Source organism: Phyllobates terribilis, unplaced genomic scaffold, assembly GCF_046119375.1.
Source record: "Phyllobates terribilis strain yellow unplaced genomic scaffold, ASM4611937v1 Scaffold_7__3_contigs__length_470593459, whole genome shotgun sequence".
NCBI lineage: Eukaryota > Metazoa > Chordata > Amphibia > Anura > Dendrobatidae > Phyllobates > Phyllobates terribilis.
In genome coordinates this window covers 292,971,008-292,990,019 of record NW_027362767.1, presented here as the reverse complement: position 1 = coordinate 292,990,019, position 19,012 = coordinate 292,971,008, and the positions used below count along the sequence as shown (strand labels likewise).

At 41.5% G+C, this 19,012-nt stretch overlaps 1 protein-coding gene across 1 annotated transcript; it reads right to left on the bottom strand.

Moving 5' to 3' along the window:
- Positions 1-836: 836 nt before the first annotated feature.
- ITGB1BP2 (integrin subunit beta 1 binding protein 2) lies at positions 837-17,693 on the bottom strand. Its single transcript, XM_073637880.1, has 12 exons — positions 17,601-17,693; positions 16,735-16,949; positions 16,565-16,614; positions 16,416-16,472; positions 14,323-14,486; positions 9,126-9,229; positions 8,986-9,041; positions 8,834-8,904; positions 4,431-4,542; positions 2,549-2,659; positions 1,442-1,504; positions 837-1,296 (listed from the first exon to the last, which is right to left on the bottom strand). Exons 2-12 carry the CDS (start codon positions 16,847-16,849, stop codon positions 1,069-1,071), a joined length of 1,131 nt encoding a protein of 376 aa, XP_073493981.1. The 5' UTR covers positions 16,850-16,949; positions 17,601-17,693; the 3' UTR covers positions 837-1,068.
- Positions 17,694-19,012: the final 1,319 nt, after the last annotated feature.

Sequence of the window (19,012 nt, the reverse complement as noted above, 5' to 3'; positions counted from 1 at the left end):
TGTGCGTGAGCTCTTAGAATGACATGGCAGTGTGCATGCTTGATTGCTTTTCCATTCATTTGCTCTGCACTTGGATTTTTCGGCAGCCCCATAGAGAGTGAATAGAGCGGAGGCTGGGCATCCAATCTACTACTCCCTTTTGTACCGGGGCTAATGGTGCTCTGTTAGGGATAAAAATTCCCATTCTGCAGATCGGTGCAGCTCCCAGCGATCAGATACCTACCAATCAGGAAGTTATCGCCTATCCAAAATAAAGGCAATAACATATATTTTCACTGGACAGCCCCCTTAAAAGCTATACTGTAACATAAGGACTACTCACAAAACTTTTGCTAAATGTTGTTGCATTTTGTTTCAGCAAATCTACTGTGTGCTTCATGTTTTTTAAAAAAATCTGATTATTTCAATTGCAATTGGATTTGGCCCCAGGGAACCGTACTGCTGCCTTCCACACGAGGACGTCGCTGATAGTCAAAGTGCTGCTGGTTTGGGGTCCAAATGTCATTGTAAATGAGGACACTATGATAGCACTGCAATTGCTGATACATTGACGGCACTATTAATAGCAGGCACCATTAGGCATGGCATTCTGATTGGACGTAAACTCACAAACAATATAAGTTTTTGAAAGCATGTTCCAGTAGTACAGTAAAACAATTTACTGAGGTGGCCCTTCTGGACAATGAATGAGAATGTTGTTCTTGGAGGTCATATAGTCTCCATGGTTGACTACCATAGACCTACACAGAGATTGTGACAGCCATCTAGCCCAAGTCAGATATACAGAAGTAACTACTAATACTCTTAAAATAAAATCAATCAAATCTATAAAAAAGTACAATATTGTAGCAAAACTTTTATTAAAGAGAAAATGATTTCCCAAATATGTGCATTAGCTACACAGTGTCCAAGACTGACATGTAAAATGTAGCACTGAGAGGGGATATGTCACATGGAAGAGAGGAAAGTGACATGTACATGAAGTAAAAGGCTATTTTTACCTAGAAGTGTTATAAAGTATGGACATAATAGAGGATTTAAACAGGGATCAGATACATGGTCGTTGTCTCAATCACAAGGCTCCTCATCTTCTGACCAGCTGAGGTCATCATCCGACTCTCTATCAATATCCACAGCAGGGGCTCCCGCAGGCTCCTTAGCTTCTGCGTCATCTGTGATCTGCGGAGAAGCCACTGTAAGCTCCAGTCGGGCCCATGTCACAGGGTCAGATTTCTTAAGTGTGATCTCCACTTTTGTGGGCAGCATGTTCACAAAGCAATTTTCGGGGTTAATAACCTGGAAGAAATTTGACAAAGTTTCATATGCAAAATGGAAGCCGGAAGGTGTCAGCATGCCAGAAGAATGGAGATTCATTTTGTATAAAGTGACGTGTTCAATTCATTGGTTTCTCTACAAATGTGGTTAGAAAAGTCATACTTACACCCCACAACTCCAATTGTTTACTGAATTCCTTCTTGCCTTCAAAAGTAATCTTAATGTCCAACTGCGAGGAGAGAGAAGGAGGTTTATTCATTTCCACATTATAGTGTTTTTCCCATGGACAAAGTTAATTTTAATCCATAGATCTTGGACCAATAATAACTTCCACAGTTGGATGTGTTAAAAATAGTTCCTGTGCTGAGCATCTTATAAATGTGCCCCTGCTGTGTACTGTGTAATGGCTGTGTCTGACAGTGCAACAGAGTATACAGACAGGACAGCATGGGATCGCTCCTGATTCTTTCTTGAAGGTAAAGCTTTTGGTTCTTGTTTTTAAACATGTTTTACCTCACAAAAAGAAATCACCTGCGATCCCCTGCTGTAATGTCTGTATACTCTTTTGCGTCCTCCCCTGCCCAGGAGATGTGGTATGATCAGACCATGTTCCTGCACGGTCAGACACAGCCATTACACAGTACATAGGAGGTAGGGATGGACAGTTTGGCTCTTTTTGGCAACCTGGCTCACTTGGCTCCGCTCACCAAAAAGCCGACTCGTTTGGATCCTAAATGGATCCCTATTAAATATGATTAAGATAACGTTAACAAGGCTGAAACCCCACCCACCCGCGACTGAAACTCTGCCTACTTGCAGCCAGCCAATTAAATTGATGAGTGAGTTGGGTTTGGTTCAGGTGGGCAGGGTTAAGTTTGCCGAACACTGGAATTTTACGCCCAGTGAGGGTAATTTAGAGAATTTAATGGCTCTCACTGGGGTGCTGGCTCCCGTCGTTCACAGCAGGGAGCTGACTCTTTGTCTAGGTTCTTACACAAACGACCCATCACTAATAGCAGGGTCACATGTATAAGATTATCTCAGCACAGGAACATTTTTTAACACATAACATTGTGGAATTTATAATTCCAAGATCTATTGATTAAAATGTTTGAAAACTTTTGAAGAAAACTTTTGTTCTTGTCCCCTTGACCTCTACCATTCCTGCCCCCAAAAGTCACTAGTAAATAATATGAGCCGTCAGTTCTTTCCTTTACATTTCTTTCTCCCTTTACCGACCCATCTTCTGGTTGTGTCACTTTTCCCTCCTTACCTGGGTACGATTGGCTAAAACCTTAGTTACATCTGGTAGAGCCGTTTTGGCATAAACTGTGATGACAACAAGGCTGCTAGTTTGGTGCCAGTCATACCGACATGACACTTTCTGAAAAGAAACAAAAAAAGAGTAAGAAACATCCAATAGAAGCCATGTACATTATAGCAATCACTATAAGAAATATCACCATTTATATGCCATAGAGCAGTTGGTCTTGTATGCTGAAAGCCACTTTCTACTCATAGAAGTGGAAAGAAGTCTCACTGAATACTAAATGTATTTTACCATATGGTTTTGGCCCTAGTAACAGGTGCTACTAATGTCATGACTCCCAGGGTGCAAAATAATATCTACAAATGCCAAAAGTTGGAGAACAATAAGCATCTTAATCCAGGACAATAACCTCTTTAAAGGGAATCTGTCAGTAGGTTTTTGCTATTTAATCTGAGAGCAGCATGATTTAGGGAAAAGGACCCTGATTTCAGGGATGCGTCACTTACTAGGGTGTATGCTGTAGTTTCGATGCAATCAGTGTTTTATCAGCAGGAGATTATCATAAAAGGACCAAGTGTCTTGTGCAGGCCAGTCTAGATAATCTGTGTAATTTGCAAGCAGATTTCTATACCTGTCTGATCTCCTGCAGAGGCAGTGGGACACGCCACGATTTTTCTTCTTTACAGATTACACATGTATCCGTGACCAAAAAAAACAGTACAACTCCCTTCCCCCACCCGCACCACCCTCTGCATTTATCTATATGAAATCAAAGTTACATCAGGCAATGGGTGCCATATTATAGATCTGCTTAGCCTGTTAGAAAAAAATGATCCCTTAAAAAGAGTTGCTCCACTTTTGGGGGCATTTTTTTTTTTGCTTAATGAATGTAATTGAGGTTAAAAATCATTTTAGCAATTATATTTCATTGAAAATGTTGAAAAAAAATAATAATAAAATTACGATGAGATATATTCAACCTGGGGAAGGTATAATGAATTATATACAGTATCCAATATTAAAAGGGGCAGAATCCCTGTTAGCAATAAAGCCTTCCACTAACAGGAACTTTTCTATGGTCTACTATTATTATTGAATCCTATCCAGATAAGAAGTGATTAAAACATGGGCAACACACTATTAAAGTCCACTGTCCCATTCTCCGATGACACCGTTGTCCGGCCCACGTTTGGGGGTTTTGTGTGAAATTATGTCCAATTTGCCTTTTCTTCATTTTTTTTTTGTGTTTTTCTAATACACACAAAGGAAATAAACATATGTATAACAAAACATGTAATTGCAATAATTTTCTGGGAGAAATATTTCATTTTCTGGAACAATTTCAAGGGTGCCAACACTTTCGGCCATGACTGTATATGATCAATGCATCTAGCAGATGTCCTTGATCTAGAATTCCTATAATTTTGTTATATAAGTAATAAATGTTAAGTTTTAATCGGCCTGTTAGTGGAAGACTTTTTTGCTAACTGGGCATATGCCCCTTTAGTATTAGGTATATAATGTATTATACCTTGAATATACGTCACAGTAATTTATTTTTTTTCAACATTTTTAATGAAACCCAATTATAAAAATGATTTTAAGCCCCAAATACATGTATTTAAGTAAAAAAAAAAAATGTCCCCAAAGGTGGACTACCCCTTTAATGATCTGTTTATTATTTTTATCACATCCCGGTAATAAAACAGTTATCAAGCCCAGGTTTCAGGATTTTGGACGACAAGAATATTACTCTTCACTGTTCTATTCTTGCAATGTAAAGTACCTGAATAGGCAGTGGAAACCCTGAAGGGGCGCAAAACACAAGTGCAAACAGAGAATTAGATATTCAGCCTACATGCATACTTGTACATTCATCTCTTACTTGCTTTTCAGGTGGCTGCACCCACAGATGTGTCCCTGTGCTGCATCCTTTCTGGTCTAGAAACTCATTGAAGTCACTTGTTTGAATGGCACAGCATGACCAGTACTTCATCCTGTAGAGAAACCATCAGCAATAGATGCAATATGCATCTATACAAAATATTCAGCGTCTTACTGCAATGTACAATACCTCCAGAAGAAGGCACAAATATCATGAAGACAAAATTATAAAACAAAAATGTCAGCACTTCTGCAGAAATATTCAGGAAAAATAGGATTCCCAGGACAGAGAACCACAGGATAAACAATGGTTTGACCTCAAGGGTAAAAGGATGAGGTCTCCAAAAGTAAATTTTATAAATAAAAATAACAAATCTGAAGATCTCACTAACTAAAAGTAAATGAAGTATGGAAAAAAATGATATTTTTAAAATAATAGTAACCAAACCTATAGAATACAGTGGGTACGGAAAGTATTCAGACCCCTTTAAAATTTTCACTCTTTGTTTCATTGCAGCCATTTGGTAAATTCTAAAAAGTTCATTTTTTTTTCATTAAAGTACACTCTGCACCCCATCTTGACTGAAAAAAAACAGAAATGTAGAAATGTTTGCAAATTTATTAAAAAAGAAAAACTGAAATATCACATGGTCATAAGTATTCAGACCCTTTGCTCAGACACGCATATTTAAGTCACATGCTGTCCATTTCCTTGTGATCCTCCTTGAGATGGTTCTACTCCTTCATTGGAGTCCAGCTGTCTTTAATTAAACTGATAAGACTTGATTTGGAAAGGCACACACCTGTCTATATAAGACCTCACCGCTCACAGTGCATGTCAGACCAAATGAGAATCATCAGCTCAAAGGAACTGCCCAAGGAGCTCAGAGACAGAATTGTGGCAAGGCACAGATCTGGCCAAGGTTACAAAATAATTTCTGCATTACTCAAGGTTCCTAAGAGCACAGTGGCCCCCATAATCCTTAAATGGAAGAAGTTTGGGACCACCAGAAGTCTTTCTAGACCTGGCCGTCCAGCCAAACTGAGCAATCATGGGAGAAGAGCCTTGGTGAGAGAGGTAAAGAAGAACCCCAAGATCACTGGGGCTGAGCTCCAGAGATGCAGTAGGGAGATGGGAGAAAGTCAACGATCACTGCAGCCCTCCACCAGTCGGGCCTTTATAGCAGAGTGGCCCGACGGAAGCCTCTCCTCAGTGCAAGACATATAAAAGCCCACATAGAGTTTGCTCAAAAACACATGAAAGACTCCCAGACTATGAGAAATAAGATTCTCTGGTCTAATGAGACGAAGATAGGACTCTTTGGTGATAATTATAAGCGGTGTGTGTGGAGAAAACCAGGCACTGCTCATCACCTGCCTAATACAATCCCAACAGTGAAACATGGTGGTGGCAGCATCATGCTATGGGGGTGTTTTTCAGCTGCAGGGACAGGACGACTGGTTGCAGTTGAAGGAAACATGAATGCGGACAGGTACAGAGATATCCTGGATGAAAACCTCTTCCAGAGTGCTCTGGACCTCAGACTTGGCCGAAAGTTCACCTTCCAACAAGACAATGACCCTAAGCACACAGCTAAAATAACAAAGGAGTGGCTTCAGAACAACTCTGTGACCATTCTTGACTGGCCCAGCCAGAGCCCCGACCTAAACACAATTGAGCATCTCTGGAGAAACCTGAAAATGGCTGTCCACCAACGTTCACCATCCAACCTGACGGAACTGGAGAGGATCTGCAAGGAAGAATGGCAGAGGATCCCCAAATCCAGGTGTGAAAAACTTGTTGCATCATTCCCAAGAAGACTCATGGCTGTACTAGCTCAAAAGGGTGCTTCTACTCAATACTGAGCAAAGGGTCTGAATACTTATGACCATGGGATATTTCAGTTTTTCTTTTTTTAATAAATTTGCAAAAATTTCTACATTTCTGTTTTTTTTTTCCAGTCAAGATGAGGTGCAGAGAGTACTTTAATGAGAAAAAAATGAACTTTTTAGAATTTACCAAATGGCTGCAATGAAACAAAGAGTGAAAAATTGAAAGGGGTCTGAATACTTTCCGTACCCACTGTATATGGATAGTTTTTGAATCTTACAAAATGTTGCTGTTAAAATTCTTCTAGATAGCTTTGACTCTTGATTTATGATATCATAGGTAACGTTGACTCATTGGGGAAAAATGATCAAAATGGATGCAAAAAAAAAAATTGGGGAAGTTCTTTTTCCTGAACCAATTGCTGTAAGCCCTAAAGCACAAACTAGGTCCCCTATGCATCATTTTAGGCCTCATTCAAACATCCATGAATCATGTACATATTCTATCAGTGTATCTCATGGATAGAACATGTGCCCATTATAATCAATGGAGCTGTTTACATATCCGCAAAAAAATAAAGGCGACGTGTCAATTTTTCATACGTGTCTTGGATCAAAATTACCGTTACAAGTCTATAGATCCATTAAAGATCATGACAGCACACACTGTTGCTCATGTGCAATCCATTTTAACATTGTATTGGGTGGGAGACATTTCTCCATTGTTTCTTTTCTTTTTACGTTTAGAAAAACACTAATGGAATACTTATGGTAAAAAGGAACATCGACGAAACACAGATAAAAATCTGATCAAAGTCACGTGTTTTTACATACGAGAAAAATCACTGATGTCTAAACGAGGCCTAAGAGCTGGAGGGAAGAACCTATATAGGACCAAATAGATTGTACTTCAAATTCCATTATGCTATATGTGACTGAATGGTCTTTAGTGCAACTGTTCACATAGTTATATTATTGTCGGCAGCACAATAATATTTACATGAGCTACCTAAAAATGAGTATTTCAATGTCTGCATAAAAGTTGCAAACGACATACAAGCATGTTTGTCATTTATCAGCATTTATCAGCAGACATGTTTACAAAGGACAGTGGTCTGATACTAACATTTATTTGCCCACCCACCCATCTGTCACCAGGTTTTTGCCACCTAATCTGAGAGCAGCATGATGTAAAGACAGAGACCTTGATTCCAGCGATGTGTCACTTACTTGGATGCTTGCTGTAGTTTTGATAAAATTGCTGTTTTATTAGCAGGAGATTATCAGTACTGGCACCTTCCACCATGTAGCCTTCCATATTCATTAGCTCTGTATAGCCCCACCCCCACCTCTGATTGGCAGCTTTTTGTGATTCTGAGTACAATGTGTGCAGGCAGAAAGCTGCCAATCAGTGGTGTGGGCGGGGCTATACAGAGCTCAGCATTCAGAGAACTGCTAGATCTACAGCAGATAAAACTGATTTTATCAGAACTGCAGCAAGCAGCCCAGAAAGTGACACACTGCTCAAATCAGGGTCTCTGCCCCCTACATCATGATGCTCTCAGATGGGCAGCAAAAAACTTCCATTTAAAGGGAATCTGTCAGTAGGACCAACCCTCCTAGCCCGTCTATATGGGCATGTAAGTCACAGGACCTGAATAAAATGATATCTTCATATCTGTGATCCGATGTTATTTTTCAGAGAAATCCACGTTTTTCTTATATGTAAATGAGCTGTTCAGAACTATGGACCGGACACTGATTAGCATGAGAATCTGCCCCCAGAGATTATTATAAATAAAAGGAGGAGATACCAGTGTGATGTGTGATGGCCGCTCTCTGGTCTCCTGATGTCACTGCAGGGCTGTGTGTGATTATACCTGACACATTTGCAGGCTCCTCTGAGCTTCCAGCTCACAGGCAGAGGGTGTTACAATACAGCAGAGCTGTGAGAGCTGCAGCAAATGTGTTTGCAAGAAGACAAAGTTCAGTTCTGCTGTTCTGTGTTAGTTACATGTCTCACATCTTTTCATTTTCAGTAATCTCTGGAGGCAGATTCTCATGCTGATCAGTGTCCGGCCCATAGTCCTGAACAGCTCATTTACATATAAGAAAAATGTGGATTTCTCTGTAATAAGACATCAAGGTATCATTTTATTCAGCTTCCTATGACTTACATGACAGATTCCCTTTAAGGCTTCAACCTATGCCACCTCATGGTTCTTGCACCACATTATAAAGATATTCAAATCCCATAATGTGAGGGCCTATGTCACATGCTATAATGTTTTCATAGAAATATGGGTATGACTGCTATAGGTGCCATATTGTGGCTCTATTTATCTCAGAGGTTGTACAAAGTCCTAAAGCCATAAGCTAAGCATGAAATTTAGAGAAAGAAGATGCTACAGAGCAGCAAGAAAAACATTAAGATACTTTACAAATCCATAATCCCTTTTTTTATGTATACACTGAATGTATTGCATAAATTATGTATATGCAAAGATGATCATCTGGATGTAAAATAAAAAGAGGCCTTCAATTTTGTATTAATAAGAATTCTGTATGTCTTACCCTTCATGGAAGACGGGCACCCCGGGGTGATACACACAGCTTGCTACTTCACTCTCTGGCCCTTGGTAGACCTGTATAAGAAGACCATACTATGTTCTTTGCTCATCGCCCAGATAGCTGTGTTACATCACTAGAGTATTAGGACTGCTCACCTCCTTACATCCTGAGTGCTTACACCTTGTCCCCAATAATGTTACTGACGTGTCAACTGAAACCAGACAAACATTTCAAAAATTGTGCAGCCAGACACAAAGTACTGATATAATCCATACGTCTGATCACGATCACCGACCTTTGTTTTCTGATTCTTTATTTGACTGCAATGTGATCTTCTCCAATTCTTGTTCAAGTGATCGAGACACTTTGAGCACAAGAGGATTCATCTGTTCCTGTGTCCTAGAAGTAACCAGAACTGGACAATGAGCTTGTGTTTATACTGCAGAATAGTATTTCACACTTTCTTCAGCTCAAGAGTTACATTCAGTTCAGCCTACTTTAATATCTATCAGTTGATGATATTACAGATATACAGTCTACACATTCACTTTCGATAACTTTTAGCCAAAAGCTACTCTTCACGATTTCTCTTACTGCAACTAGCTACTAATTGGTCTTCCTCTCTCTGTCCTACACTGATGCCTCCACGCTGTGCCAGTCATTGCACTGGTGACCAGAGAGGAGCGAATAAATTTGAGTGTAATTAAATTCTACACGAATTTTACAAAAATCTAGATTTGCCAAACTGCTGATTTTTTTGTAATTTGATTCCGCGTGAATTCAGCACAATGGCGTCCACTGGCCACCATTTTTTGAACCATAATGCGCCATCCAAAAGGTTAAAAAAATAGAAAAATCGTTATACTCACCTCACCACTGACTTCTCCGGCCCCTCTGCAATTAACCGCATCTACGGAAGCTCCACCGCTCAGGATGGAAACTTCATTTTTCCAGCACTGTACCAGGTCTTCCGAGTGCCATGGCATCCAGGAGTCACAGTGTACATTATGACGCCGATGACCTCCTGTGCGCAGAACCCTCGCAGGCACCATGACATCCAGAAGACCCGACACAATGCGGGAGATACAAAGATTCAATCACAATCCGTTCCCACACCCTCTATGCACTGAGGAGCACTTTGTATCTGTATTTAGACAGATACTGTTCGATGATCGTTTTATGCAGCAGTACTTGAATACCCTTATTTATAATAATGATGGCTGGACCATATACGACGAGTTCTAACAATTGGTCCTTGCCAAAAGCATCCAGTTTGGACACCCATCATGAGATCTATATGGCCATCTAATGACTACTGGGATAAAGTCTGCCATACCCTTATGATGGCTGATAGTCAAATTCTCGAAACATGCAACTGAAGGAGGTTGTTTCTCCATCCATCTGAATGGATTTCTACAAGCCCCAGTTAACAAAATGGGACAATTAGAAAAATTTCTGCAACAAATCTGCATTCTTAATAAATATAATCTAAAAAGACCTGGAAGTTCGCGGATGGGGACAATTAAGACTTTGAGAGCATAAACTTTATTTTTTTATTTTTTCTGTTTTAGCATTTTGGAGGTCATCATTTTTTATTTTTAATACAAACTAACTACAAGAGGACCTGTTTTGTACAGGATGAAGCTTGATTCGCTCTAATGCGTTTTAATGTTTATTTTGGCAAAACAAGCAATTTCACAACAGTTTATATTATAATTTTTTAATGACAGGCAAAGATTATAAATTATGTTAGAAATATATTGTACCGCATGTTATGGATGTGACAATACCAAATAAACATAAAAATCTCTATTATTGGGGACTTTTATTTAATATACACTTACAAGAAATAAAATGTATTAAAAAAAAAAAGTCTGGTTATATGTATTTTTTTACATCTCTGAGGGATTTTTGTTTTTTATTTAACTTTAAAAAGATACTGGTATACTGTATATATCAGTATCAACAGATAATATCGTCACTTAGCCTTTGGGCCCTTCAATGGACCATGGGCTTTAAGCTCATACAATGTATGGACTCCAATCATGTAATGACCCCAACTTTCTCTCTGCATGCCACAAAGAATTTTATTTAAAGAAGGCAGCAATCAAAGGTTCCTGTGAACCCCAACATTACGGTATGTGCATACAACATCCTTTTTAACTTGGGCGAACCTGACTAGTTTTCCAAGTGGAAGGGCACTTTGGCATTTTTTTTCATGAAATGTCATTTTGGTAATTTCTCGAATGCCTGCATCGCCATTTTTTCAGCTTCTGCATTTTTTCAAGCCTTTTTCCATTGTTTTGGGGTCTTTTTGTAATGTGATTTTTTTGGTAGTTTTTTTTCTCTCCATTCGATAATGAAGAAACCGGCAGCAATTTCTGAAGTGAAAATGCACAAAAAGACATGGTGGAGTCTTTTGAGCTTTGTTGTTCCCAGGCCCGGTGTCAGCACCCGGCGCACCCCGGCAAGTACCGGGGCCCTGAGTAGGCGGGGGGGGCCCACTCGCCGTCGGGCACCCCTGTGCAATATGGGACCCGTGAGTGGTGCGGTGCCAGTGCCCGCCCCCCCTGTTTGCTCAGGACCCCGGCAGCCAGAGGCACAATACTTACCTCTCCCCGTGCCTCCGCAGCAGCTCAGATGTCTTCCGCATCTTCTGACTGTGACGTCTCAGGTCAGAGGGTGCTGTGATGTCTTTCCACCGCGCCCTCTGCTGAACCGTCACAGGCAGCGCAGAGCGGGAAGACGGCGGTGCGGGCAAGGAGTCCGGTCGGAGCAGGGGCAGCAGGTGAGAAGTGAGGTATTTGTTTTTTTTTCTTTATGTATGGACGCATGGGGCATTATATGATTGGGGGTGGGTGGTGATGACATCCTGCATGGGGCATTATATGGGGGGTTGTGACATCCTGGATGGGGCATTATATGGGGGGGGGGTGACATCCTGCATGGGGCATTATATGGAGGGGGGGAGTGACATCCTGCATGGGGCATTATATGGAGGGGGGAAGGGACATCCTGCATGGGGCATTATGTGTGTCGGGGGTGGGAGCAGCCTGTATGGGGCATTATGTGGGGGGCACAGCCTGCATGGGGCATTATATGGGGGCCAGTATCCTGTATGGAGCATTATATGGGGGCCAGTATCCTGTATGGAGCGTTATATGAGGGCCAGCATCCTGTATGGAGTGTTATATGAGGGCCAGTATTCGAATGGAGCATTATATGGGGCTCATAATACTGTATGGAGGACTATGTGGTGCCCATAATACTGTATGGAGGACTATACTGTTCGGTCTGCACTGTGCACTGCAAGGATTCGCCGGTTTCTGAGCTATTGTAGAATTTACTATAGATATCGCTCATGTAATGTAAGAAGTGAAATCTTTGGCCTTGTACTAATATATATATATATATATATATATATATATATACACACACAGTGCCTACAAGTAGTATTCAACCCCCTGCAGATTTAGCTGGTTTGATAAGATGCAAATAAGTTAGAGCCTTCAAACTGCAAACGAGAGTAGGTTTTATGAACAGAAGCATAAATCTTACAAACCAAAAAGTTATGTTGCTCAGTTGAATTTTATTAAATTTTAAACATAAAAGTGTGGGTCAATTATTATACAACCCCTATGTTTAATATTTTGTGGAATAACCCTTGTTTGCAATTACAGCTAATAATCGTCTTTTATAAGACCTGATCAGGCCGGCACAGGTCTGTGGAGTTCTCTTGGCCCACTCCTCCATGCAGATCTTCTCCAAGTTATCTAGGTTCTTTGGGTGTCTCATGTGGACTTTATTCTTGAGCTCCTTCCACAAGTTTTCAATTGGGTTAAGGTCAGGAGACTGACTAGGCCACTCCAACACCTTGACTTTTTCTCTCTTGAACCAGGCCTTGGTTTTCTTGGCTGTGTGCTTTGGGTCGTTGTCTTGTTGGAAGATGAAATTACGACCCATCTTAAGATCCTTGATGGAGGAGCGGAGGTTCTTGGCCAAAATCTCCAGGTAGGCCGTGCTATCCATCTTCCCATGGATGCGGACCAGATGGCCAGGCCCCTTGGCTGAGAAACAGCCCCACAGCATGATGCTGCCACCACCATGCTTGACTGTAGGGATGGTATTCTTGGGGTCGTATGCAGTGCCATCCTGTCTCCAAACGTCACGTGTGTGGTTGGCACCAAAGATCTCGATCTTGGTCTCATCAGATCATAGAACCTTGAACCAGTCTGTCTCAGAGTCCTCCAAGTGATCATGAGCAAACTGTAGACGAGCCTTGACATGACGCTTTGAAAGTAAAGGTACCATACAGGCTCGTCTGGAACGGAGACCATTGCGGTGGAGTACGTTACTTATGGTATTGACTGAAACCAATGTCCCCACTGCCATGAGATCTTCCCGGAGCTCCTTCCTTGTTGTCCTTGGGTTAGCCTTGACTCTTCGGACAAGCCTGGCCTCGGCACGGGAGGACACTTTCAAAGGCTGTCCAGGCCGTGGAAGGCTAACAGTAGTTCCATAAGCCTTCCACTTACGGATGATGCTCCCAACAGTGGAGACAGGTAGGCCCAACTCCTTGGAAAGGGTTTTGTACCCCTTGCCAGCCTTGTGACCCTCCACGATCTTGTCTCTGATGGCCTTGGAATGCTCCTTTGTCTTTCCCATGTTGACCATGTCTGAGTGCTGTTCACAAGTTTGGGGAGGGTCTTAAATAGTCAGAAAAGGCTGGAAAAAGAGATCTTTAATCCACACATGTGAAGCTCATTATTCCTGGTGCCTGAACTACTTCTTAATACTTTAGGGTGACCAAACAGAATTCTTGTGGTTTGAGGGGTTGAATAATAAATGACACTCTGAATTAACTTTTAACGTTTTTAAAAAAAAATAAAAAAATAAATTTGCTGCAGTGCATTTCCCACTTCCAGGCTGATCTACAGTACAAATGTCACAATGCCTAGTTAATTCCGCATGTGTCAACCAGCTAAATCTGCAGGGGGTTGAATACTACTTGTAGGCACTGTGCATTATATATATATATATATATATATATATATATATATATATATATATATATATATATATATATATATATATATATATACATATACATATACACACACATACACACTGTATATATATTTCTCTGCGGTATCTGTGCATCATGAATCGTGGTATGTGTTAAAGGGGCCCACTGAGACTCTTTCGCCCGGGGCCCACAAAAACCTGGAGCCGGCCCTGGTTGTTCCATTGAGTCCAAGTACATATACTGCATATATACTGTACATACATGTATTATATATGTGTACATATTATAAATAATTTTGGAAATAGTTGAAAATTCCCCAGTGTTTTGTGTTGGAGCGCTTCTATAACCTATGCAAATGTCATGATTTCGGACTACAAACTTTTGAGCTGTCACACGAGCATATTTTCCCTACATCTTGCTAACATGCACTAAAATCTCTCAAATACATTACAGGTTTTGTCATTACCTCGGTCTCTCCTTTTGCATCTTTTCTGCAGATTTGGGACCTTGTACAATGATTTCTGTACATGATTTGGATCCTGGGCCGTCAGATGCATTTTTACTTCCAGAAATGTCAGGCTTTAAGGGTTCAGCTGGTTTCTCATTGCTGTGAAAACCCTTGGTGCAGCCCTGGAATAGACATACGTAAAGATACCGAAAAACCGGGAACGCAACATTGTGTAACACATAAAAGGTGCAGAACTGAAAACTCCGTAAACAAAGCAAGGACACTAAAACCTAAAACACATACAAGGGCACTCAACCGCTTGTCTGAGCGCTCCTATGTATAATATGAGAGAGCTCCTGCCAAACTCCTCTCAGTGTGGCTTATCTCAAGGAGAGCAAAAGGATCAGTAATCTGAAATTGGACATGCTGGATCATCATCTCCTAATAATCATCTGTCAGGGACACCCTATACACGGACTGTCAGCTGCATCTGTTAATATCGGCATGTTCAGCTGATGTTATTTTAATATGCATTGGGGTGGGGGGGCTTACGAGCACTTACCTGAATGTATAGGTTACAGACCTTTCCCGGCATATACTTTAACATTCCTATAGACCAGTGTTTCCCAATCTCCAGTCCTCATGGTCCCCCACGTGATGTTTTCAGGATTTCCATAGTATGGCACAGGTGATGGAATTATTATTAAGGCATCAGAAACCGCCACAAGTTCTCTCGGCTGTGCAAGGAAATCCTGAAAACACGATGTGTGGGGAGGCCGTGAGGACGGAGTTGGGGAAACGCTGCCGTCGTTTACCAGACAGAGGCCAAAAATGTCTCCATTTCTCCTGCGTCTGGCTGGTAGGTGCCTGCAGACCTTTTTTTAATTATATAGAAAAGTGCTGTGAACTGCGCATCCCCATACAGAAGACCACTGCACAGAAAAGTACACAGTGGTATAGATTTCTTCTATGGCTCTCTATTATTAAGTTTTCATCCAGACTCTGGCTACTGTTGGGCATGTACCTCATGAGTAGGGATGAGCGGTCCCATGGAAGTTCGGGTTCTGGTGCCAGACTCAAAACTTTATTCCAAAGTTCAGTTCGGATACCAAAACTTGAGCCAGAACCCAAACCCCATTGAAAACAATTGGAACCCAAATTTTGGAGCTGGTAAAAAAAAAATCTCTCTCATCTATCTTAGATGACAAAGTACACCAGTACATATTTACACCCTGCCTGTCTTGGGGCTTGTCCTTACAGCTGACCAGCTATCATATAACCATTGATAATCCTTCCCCTCCCTCCCGGCAGCATTATTTCCAGAGATCTCAGCTCCTAGGGAATACATTTCACTAGGCTTAAATTGTTAACGTGTATGAGCAGTTCTAAAACCTAGACATGTAATAGAGAAGTTAGAATCAATGTAGGTCTCGGAGCGGACATCTGCACAAATTGATAAAACCAAGGGGCGGAAGAGCTCAGATAAAAGCTGCTATCCTCTAAGAAGGGATCATAGAATTTCCATGAAGGGATGAGCGGACCCGTGGAAGTTCAGGTTCTGGTACCCGACCCGAACCTTATTCCAAAGTTCGGTTCAGGTACCAGACCTGTACCTAAACTTGAGCCAGAAGCCAAACCCCATTGAAAACAATGAGGACCTGAACTTTTGAGCAGGAAAATTCTCTCTCTCCTCTTTCTGCAACGGACTTCCGGCAGAAGTCAGTGTTAGGCATTTTCCACTGGACATTAACTGTCCGGTACGAACCCCTTTCGGGTTCGCTCATCTCTAGTAGCAATCCTAAAAATCAATATCCGCCTTCTATGGGAGCCAAACCAGTCACTCCAATTGCAGACCTGTGTTTCAGGCGTTTTGCTACCAAGTCATGTGACAAGACCCTTTGAAGGCTTTAATTTTAAAATTTCGACCTCCAATAGGTGGCACTAACGTTTCTGTCCGCTTTCTCTCTGAAGAAGCTATTTAAATACCCAGAGCAGCATTGCATGGCCTATAAGTCTCGCTATGCCAATTTTGTATTACTTTAGATATATTAATATTACAAACTCTTCAAATCTCAGCTAAAATTAGAAAAAAAAAAAAGACCATAGCATACCATTATAGCTAGAAATTCAGAAAAGTCTGTTGTGCGTTTCTTACAGCAAGACCAGCCCTGAGAGGAGAGACACATAATAAAAGGAATTAAAAGAGGCAATTTGAGCAAGCAGAAGTATTGTATAATGGGTGAAAAGACGTGAGACTGACCTTCAAAGCATCATGAAAAATGGGGTATCCCGGATGAAAGAGACAAGAGTCTGGAGACAAGAGTTACACAAAGTGATTCCTACATAAATACCTCATCATTGCTACCCACCTGTACATGCCGTACCCTTATTCTACAAAATGCACATACACTGAACATAAAAGACACTAACCTGCAGCATTGCTGTCGGGGAGGAATCGCTGTCCGCATCCCTTGTTATAACATAGCAAATAATGGTCCATTGTGTTCTGTGTATTAGTCAGACTAATCCCCTGACAGCTCATCATGTCAGGAATGGCTACAGAATACCAAAGAGAAGAGAAGGGAAGTAGGCTATGAAGTAGTCAAAGGAGAGGTGCGGAAATGAAGAGAAAAATCCAATATCGTCTGAAAAGTGAAACATAAGAATTATATAGACTGAAGGGTACGGATAATTGATTGATTAGTATAAAATCACATAAGTATTCGCACAAAACTGAGAAGGTGTCAGAATGCAGGGATCTATAAGTACTAATGGTAATGATAGAAGAAGTTTCACAAAGCAGAATTAGGGCTCGTGGAGACGACCATACAAATTAGACAAGTGCTATCCTTCGTTTTGACAGATCGTACTCATCCGCATGTTATTCAATAAGGCCGTGCACATGTCTGATTTTTTTTCCTCAGATCAAGTGGTCCAAGGAAAAAAAAATATTGCAGCAAGCACAATTTGCCTCTGACAATCAGAACACACTTGGCCATTCAAGTCTATGGGTCCGTTGAAAAAAACGGACCTCACTCGGATGGTATCCAAGTGCAGTGCAGTTCGATTTTCACGTACAGACTGAATGAAAAAGAAGGAGAAACTTTTTTTTGCATTCTCCACATCCGTGAAAATCGGATCACACTCTGATCAAAGTGTGAGTAGCATAATGGGACCGATTGTCTCTGATGAGGGAAATGCGGTCCATTGACCCTAAGACTAATAAGAAGAAAAATACAGATTAGTCATAAGAAAGACGCATAACAGAAGGAAGTGAGAAAATAAGAGGCAAGTACCTGTAGATGAGCAGTAGTACAGGAGCGGACTGAGCGGAGAGCTCCACACTGCAGGCCGGGCACATGGCGCTATCTTTAGACTCAATGGGAGCCAGCCCAGCACCAAAGATGGAAATAAGAATGTCAATAGCTGTGACAGGTGACGAGACAGAACCCCCAAGCCAGGCTGCAGAAAGGACAGGAAAGATCTAGAGGAGAGAGAAACATCCAGATACATAGGAAATAAGAGGCACAAGAGAAAAAAAACTAAAAGCAACAGTATAAGGCCTCATGCACATGAGCACAAGGATTTGACTCATAACAGGGTAAATAAAACTATTTAATTTGCTCGCTTACATAGTGCCAATATTCTGTAGCACTTTACATGCATTGTCATCACTCACTACCTCATCGGGGCTCACAATCTTATTTCTCTATCAGAATGTCTTTTGGAGTGTAGGAGGAACGTAGAGAAAGCCAAAACAAATATCAGGAGAACATACAGTTAGGTCCATATATATTTGGACAGAGACAACATTTTTCTAATTTTGGTTCTAGACATTACCACAATGAATTTTAAACAAAACAATTCAGATGCAGTTGAATTTCAGACTTTCAGCTTTCATTTGAGGGTATCCACATTAAAATTGGATGAAGGGTTTAGGAGTTTCAGCTCCTTAACATGTGCCACCCTGTTTTTAAAGGGACCAAAAGTAATTGGACAGATTAAATAATTGTAAATAAAATGTTCATTTCTAGTACTTGGTTGAAAACCCTTTGTTGGCAATGACTGCCTGAAGTCTTGAACTCATGGACATCACCAGACGCTGTGTTTCCTTCTTTTTGATGCTCTGCCAGGCCTTCACTGCGGTGGTTTTCAGTTGCTGTTTGTTTGTGGGCCTTTCTGTCTGAAGTCTGACTATTGTCTTTCCATCTATCCGTGCCCAGTACCATATGTCTCTGTAAGAGGTAACGGCCCATCTCACGTGTCCTTCCTGGTCGCCGGCCTGACCGTGAATCTCCAAACCGACACCCCCGGAGCTTCTGCAATGTCCTGTCACTGGCACACACGTCTGAGAACCGTGCTGCCGCAACCTGTTCCCGTTCTGTCCACAGACGTCACCCGGGTGAGGAACCTTAACTGGTGTCGCTTGGGTCTTCGGGACTTGACTATCAATGTCTGGGCTGGGAACCTTGACTGGCGGCGCTCAGATCTTCGGGGCTTGACCGTCGACATCTGGGCTGGGCGGAAAAGCGGCACCTTTCCTCCTGACAGGAGCTCCGGATGCTGCTGTTGCTCCTCCCGTCTCTCTCCTTGGCGCCAGAATCACCTCAGAACTTGCACACGTGCTGTTTTTTCCTCAGCTGGATTCCCTGTCCCCAGAGTCCAGATCAAACTCCTCTCCTCTGCCATGCCTCCTCGCTGTTCTGCT

Coding starts and splice junctions, on each gene's coding strand:
- ITGB1BP2 (XM_073637880.1), bottom strand. CDS start 16,849: ATGATGAGCTGTCAGGGGATTAGTCTGACTAATACACAGAACACAATG. Junction 2,660..4,430: donor TGCAGCCACCTGAAAAGCAA/GTAAGAGATGAA, acceptor GTTTCTTTTCAG/AAAGTGTCATGTCGGTATGA. Junction 1,297..1,441: donor AACAATTGGAGTTGTGGGGT/GTAAGTATGACT, acceptor AATTTCTTCCAG/GTTATTAACCCCGAAAATTG.